The sequence below is a fragment of the Nycticebus coucang genome, chromosome 12 (assembly GCF_027406575.1).
Source record: "Nycticebus coucang isolate mNycCou1 chromosome 12, mNycCou1.pri, whole genome shotgun sequence".
NCBI lineage: Eukaryota > Metazoa > Chordata > Mammalia > Primates > Lorisidae > Nycticebus > Nycticebus coucang.
The window spans coordinates 49,422,411-49,428,568 of NC_069791.1; the positions used below are offsets into that span (position 1 = coordinate 49,422,411).

A 6,158-nucleotide genomic window follows, 5' to 3' on the forward strand; every position below is an offset into this window, starting at 1 on the left:
CTCTGAGGCTTCTCAGGGCACTCTGTGAAGATCACAGCTATTTCTTCTTTCTTACTAAGAGTAACCAGGTCTCTCCACTGAAGGATGCAGGGCGTTCTGGTTACAGAAGGTATGTGTTGCTGGTTTTTGTCTTGCAGCCCTTTTCACTTAGTGGGGAATTATAAATACTAGATGTGTTTCAGTTGAGATAAATTTAATATAGAATGATATTAGAGTAGAATATTGGTGTTTTTACTTAAATAATTCAGGGGCAAAAGAAGCCTAAAGTATAAAAGATGCCAGAGGATTTTCTAAACTATTCAAATTATTGCCTGTAGAGAATTAGTCAAGACCTCAAACACATGATGTTAGCATTGCCAATCAGTATTACTTACAGTGATATCCACAACAATGGGAACAATTAATTTTGTATTTTTTTAATCACAATGGGTACAATAAAATTTTCTATTTAGCCCTGCCTTTAAAAGCAAATGTTTAAAATAAATATTTCAAATTATGGATGTCAAATATACTTTCTCATTTATGTGCTTAGATTAAATGCAGACAGTTTTACTTTTAGCAGAAATAAACATAACTAGTATAATTGAACCATAAACTATTATTAATTGAAAGACTTAAAAGGAGCAAAACTGCAACAAAAATATGTCCCTCAGTGATAGAGAAGACTCCTACTTAATGAATTCTTTTACACACACTACTGTGAATTAGATATAATAACACAGCCATGGCATAATCATAGCTGAAATATCTAATATTTTTGAGAGGTTAATGTGCCACATGCATGTTAAGTGTTTTACATACATTATACCTTATAAATTATTTTTTCCATTCAAGGTTAGTAAACTAGGTTACTAGACACTAGGTAACTTTTTGAAGGTCACACATAAATTTTAATGGCAGTAATTCTATATCTCAGACTGCAGAGCTCATTCACTATATACCAGATTATGTTATCTGAATTATTATTACTCATGTTTACACATTGAAAGTGACCCTTATGATATTGATACATACGATCTTTCTGAACTTTTGAACGTGTAAGTCACTAACTAGAAGTATTTTAGAGTAGAAAATTACCGTATGTTCTAATATTATTTCTCCTCCATCCAAAGGCCCTCATTCTTTACTGATGAATGCATTTTAAAATTAACTTAAAATTAGTGCCTTATTATTCCCAATACAAATGTTTAATTTTTAACACATATATTCTAATGGTATTAAAATATATCTGTAGAATCCAACTTTATATTAATAAAGACATTTTTACTTATGGACTTGTATTCCCATTAATTTATTCTTTTTATGGTTCTAACTAATAATATATGTCCAGAGTAAAATATTTTATTAAATTACCTGTTCAAAGATAAAAATTTTATGTACAGCTTTAAGGAAATTAGCATCAGACTTTTACATTGTAATACACTTACCTTCACTGCACCATAGAACATTGTATTAAATAAATCATTTATTAACTTCTTAAGTACAGTTCTCATAGAGCATAGTTTCTAATATCACACAGCTGCTGGGATGAAAGACCAAAGAGTCACCTGCTCAAGACTGAACCTGGCCAAAGACCCTAAGAGGCATCAAAGAAAACCTAAGGGTGGAAAGAGCTCCATTTCAGAGACTGAACAGGAAATAACCCATGAGGAATTAAACCTTCAAAATGCTACTCTGATCCTCCAGAGGGAAGACAAGCTGTGCTCCCACACATGTAAGCATTTAGTAGATCTTAAATATAGCTGTTCTGGGATATACAGATGAGGGAAGAGGTGTGAGAAAGATGAGGGTTTGTTTATTATTTTTGTTGTTGTTGTTTGTTTGTTTTTTGAGACAGAGTGTTCCTCTGTGCCCTGAGTAGAGTGCCTGGCATCCTAGCTCACAGCAGCCTCAAACTCTTTGGCTCAAGCAATCCCCTTGCCTCAGCCTCCCAAGTACCTGGGACTACATGGGTGTGCTACCATGCCCGGCTAGTTTTTCTGTTTTTAGTAGAGAAGGGGTCTCACTTTGCTCAAATAGGTCTCGACCTCCTGAGCTCAGACAATCCACATGCCTCAGCCTCCCAGAGTGCTGGGAGTCAAGCGTGAGTAATCACGTCTGGCCCAGTGAGGGGACAGTTTTCATTTGTGAGAATCAGAGCTCAAAGTTTGGATACAGTTTCTAATATGAAACCTGAAGACTAATTTTATTCATGCATTGTTAAATTTGTAGGCCTTGATTAACAAATCATGGAGTACTACACTTATGATAATGCAGCAGTATATTTAAGAGAAAGAGTCCTATGGTAGATGTGGGTTTAGCGACAAGTGCTTATTCATTTGATTCCCTGTACATGTAGGTCGTCTTCTCTGTAAACCCTCTAAACGGCTGTCTCCACCTTCCCTCCTCAGTGTCTCTGTCTCTCTCCCTGCAGTCTTACTGCTACCTCCAGACAGGCACCAGCTCACTGCGGAGATCCTGGGAGTCATTTGCATTGTGCTACTGGCCTCTGTGTTAAAAATGGTAGCTTTTAGTCTCTGTAAGTCTATTTTTGTAAGATTATAATAGAACTTTGCACTTAAATGACTGAAATTATTTCTAACCACTTCATAGTTAGAAATGTTGTATTTAGATATTAATTATTTGATATGGATTACTTTATTTTCTAGTTATAGTAATGGAGAAGCAGAACAATTCTCTCCCGAATGTCACAACTCAGAAAGGTACTGATATTATTCATGTTTTATTTTGTCTCAGTCTTTGTTATGTACAATTTACAATCAATATTTTTGGCAGAAAATTGTAAAATATCGGGCAATAAATATTCATAAATAAAGATTATAGGAGGGCATTCGTTTTTCTTCAAAAGTAAGTAGAAATACTGATTTAAAGTCATTATACCTCCTTTTCCAGTTTTACTCAAATTCTTAATGTCATTGTATGATAACTGTTAAATAATTTTGCTTTTTTAGAAAAGATGGTTTTGTTCAGTGATTTTTTAGACATGTACTGGGTGCATTTATGTTTGATGTTTTGCTTTACGTGGCAGTATAATTATGGGATGAGAGGAGGAGCCTCAGGTGCACGTGTGTGAGTGGTTTTGCTTTTATGTTTACCAGCCTATGAGGATGAAAAGACGTGTACATATATTTTATGCATCGAAAATATGTAAATTAATATTCATTGAACAAATTCATATTGTTTCCAGAAAGTAATTCATAATTTTTCTTTAGGATATCCTTGTGGTCATTGTCCAGAGGACTGGTTCACATATTCCAACAATTGTTATTACATTGGTAAGGAATTAAAAACTTGGAATGAGAGTTTGGTGGCCTGTGCTTCTAAGAACTCCACTCTGCTTTACATAGATAGTGAAGAAGAAAGGGTAAGATGTCAAATGTTCAAACACTTTAGTAGCAGCTTATTCAGTCAATATTATATTTGTAGAATTCATCATGTTCTTGTAAATAATACACATCAACTTTTCAGGTCTGCATATTATTCTGTTGTTTGACTTCACAATAGTTTACTTCTGTTCATAAACCGATAAAGCTTATTTAATTATTACAAATTATGGCTATTCGTGAAAACCATGCTCTTAGAAATGCTGTTATTCTAGATTAAATTTTGCTATTCAATTGTACTGTGTATAAAAATATCATGACTGAGCAGCTTTCTCACGAAGTGAGTGGACTCCTGTAATACACGTCGGATCACAAAATGGGTGTTTCCAGCCCCAGCAGCCCTGCCCATGCACATACCCTCATCATTTCTCCTCCTTTCCACATTATGTATATTTTAAAATTCATTGTATTTGGTGTCTCCAGAAGGTGAGGTAAGTGTCACATCCTCAAGCACACGGCGTCTTCCTGTATGAAGCATTTGTAGTCATGGAATTCCTCTGCTGGACCCTCTCAGCCACATCTACACTGGTGTCTCCTGGTGACCTAGCAGAAGCTCTTCCTGGGCTGCACGTAGTTGGCAGGTCTCAGGACAGATCACCTCTGCTGGTGGTGCTGCAGGATTCCCTCTCAATACGGAGGGGGTGGGGCGGAGCTTACCTGAGGCAACTTATTAGGTGCTGAGAACCAGCAGGCATAGATCAGTTTCTTTGTTCAGTTGGGGCAGTAAGATACCCACCCCTCCACATTGATGCCTGATCCTGGGTCACAATCCATTCCCCCTTCTCTTTCCTCCTTTCAGTGTCTCCCTTGCTTGTGTCTTTCATAAATTCTATAATTTGTGGTTGTATTTAGAGGGGAGAAACACTTGTTTTGGGACCATTGCTGTTCCACCAATACTGAAACAAAAAACTGAGCACTTACCTGGTTAAAGAATTGTGTGGTGTGTCTAGAAAACTATATTTTGGGGTTATATATCATTTACTTCTTCAGTGGCAGCCATCTAAACCTCAACATGGAGAAATATAGTGTAAAAATAGGTTGATTTAATATTAACACCAGGAGAAATGTAACAGTGTAAGGAAGTTTATTTAAATTTATGTTATATTTGTTTTTCCAACATGGGTTGCTATCAAATTATAGGGATCATGTTTTTCCCCATTAATGACAAAAGAAGAATGAAACTACCAAGTACAATCATTTCAGAGTTCATTTTAAGCAAAAGGTACAAACATTTGTGGAAGTTTTCAGCAATATAAAAAGTGATTTTCAACTTTAATATTTCTTGCTTAAAATATTAAATTTGTTTTGACAGTTATAGACGTAATGAAAGAACACACTATTTGCACTTTTAAACCTTCATAACATCTTCGATAATTACTTAAATATAGAATATTTATGTTCCTGTAGAAATTTCTGGGCTCCCTGTCATTTTGGTCATGGATTGGAGTCTTTCGTCAGAGCAGTGGTCATCCATGGGTGTCAACAAATGGCTCAACTTTCAAACTTAAGTAAGTTTTTTTCAGTGGTGCTATCTAGTAGAAAACATAAAAAGGAGAAAAACAGAAGACTAATACAATTAAATTTAAGCCGAATTATAGGCATGTAAAAGATGTTGAAATTTAGTGAAATGTTAATGTAAATATTAAAGAATGGACCATGGTATTCTCCCCTTACTGGTGACATCACTTTCTCTAGTTTGAGGGAAATTTAGTCAACATGGTCAGAATATTTTGAAATGAAAATTCAAGAAAAAAACATTTTATGAGCTCAGTGTTCTGAGTGAGTAGCAGGATGAAAATTTCATATCGTTCCTCTCTGTCTTTTCTGGGACCTGAACCATCTTTTTGACTAGCAGGTCTACACTCTAGAGATGACCCAGGTATCAATCACATAGAAGCCCTCTGGGGAGCAGACCAGTTGTAATAATAGTGCAGTGCTCACATTCAAGTACCTCCTATTTTACTTAATAATCACCCAAAGGCAAAGAGTAGTGATGCTGGCATGTTGTTATACTTATTGTTTTGTTCTATTAGTTATAGTTTTTAATCACTTTTTGTGCCTAATTTAATAAAATATTATCACAGATGTGTTATGTATAGAATACACACAGTATACAGTAGAGTTCAGTATAATAGGGGGTTTTAGGTATCTACTGGTGGTCTTGAAGCACATCCCCTATAGACATGGGGGATTACTGTGTTGTCTTCCTAGTAGCCAACTCTTATTAACATTGCATCGAATCTTCATTAATGTATTCACAAAATTCTTTTCTTAAATTACATGGAAAATGGTCTTGTTTCATGGATTTTCCCCATAAATTGTGACAGAAATATTTATTTTTCTTCATTACAGCATAGTAGAAACAGAACTTGGTGAACGTAATTGTGCTTTCCTACTCAATAGTCTTCAATCAGATGTATGTGGATCTTCAAAAAGTTACATCTGTAAGCAAAAGTTTTAGAAGTAAAGGCACTGGAGTTTGATTTACATATGCAGTTTTATATTTTGTGAAATGGAAATAATATTTTTTGTTGAATAAGTCAAAACAAATTATTTGTTTATAAATAAAAATATAAAAAAGATCTTTGGGATATAATACACACACCACAAAGAACAGGATATCATTTCTTTTGTGTCTGGCTCTTTTTGCTGAGCTTTGCGTGTGTGGCATGTCACCTTGTTAAAGTTGCATGTTATGTGCGCCTCTTTATGTGACATATCCAGAAGAGACAAACCCATAAAGAAAGTGGAGTAGTGGTTGCCAAAAGCTAAGAG

The 6,158-nt window shown here is 35.1% G+C and overlaps 1 protein-coding gene across 1 annotated transcript; it reads left to right on the forward strand.

Moving 5' to 3' along the window:
- Positions 1–1,527: 1,527 nt before the first annotated feature.
- Positions 1,528–5,851, forward strand: LOC128561775 (NKG2-C type II integral membrane protein-like). Its single transcript, XM_053556348.1, has 6 exons — positions 1,528–1,714; positions 2,414–2,518; positions 2,649–2,702; positions 3,213–3,364; positions 4,791–4,891; positions 5,736–5,851. The coding sequence occupies exons 1-6, from the start codon at positions 1,528–1,530 to the stop codon at positions 5,842–5,844; spliced, it is 708 nt and encodes a 235-aa protein (XP_053412323.1). The 3' UTR covers positions 5,845–5,851.
- Positions 5,852–6,158: the final 307 nt, after the last annotated feature.

Coding starts and splice junctions, on each gene's coding strand:
- LOC128561775 (XM_053556348.1), top strand. CDS start 1,528: ATGAAAGACCAAAGAGTCACCTGCTCAAGACTGAACCTGGCCAAAGAC. Junction 1,715..2,413: donor CAAGCTGTGCTCCCACACAT/GTAAGCATTTAG, acceptor CTCTCCCTGCAG/TCTTACTGCTACCTCCAGAC. Junction 2,703..3,212: donor GAATGTCACAACTCAGAAAG/GTACTGATATTA, acceptor ATTTTTCTTTAG/GATATCCTTGTGGTCATTGT.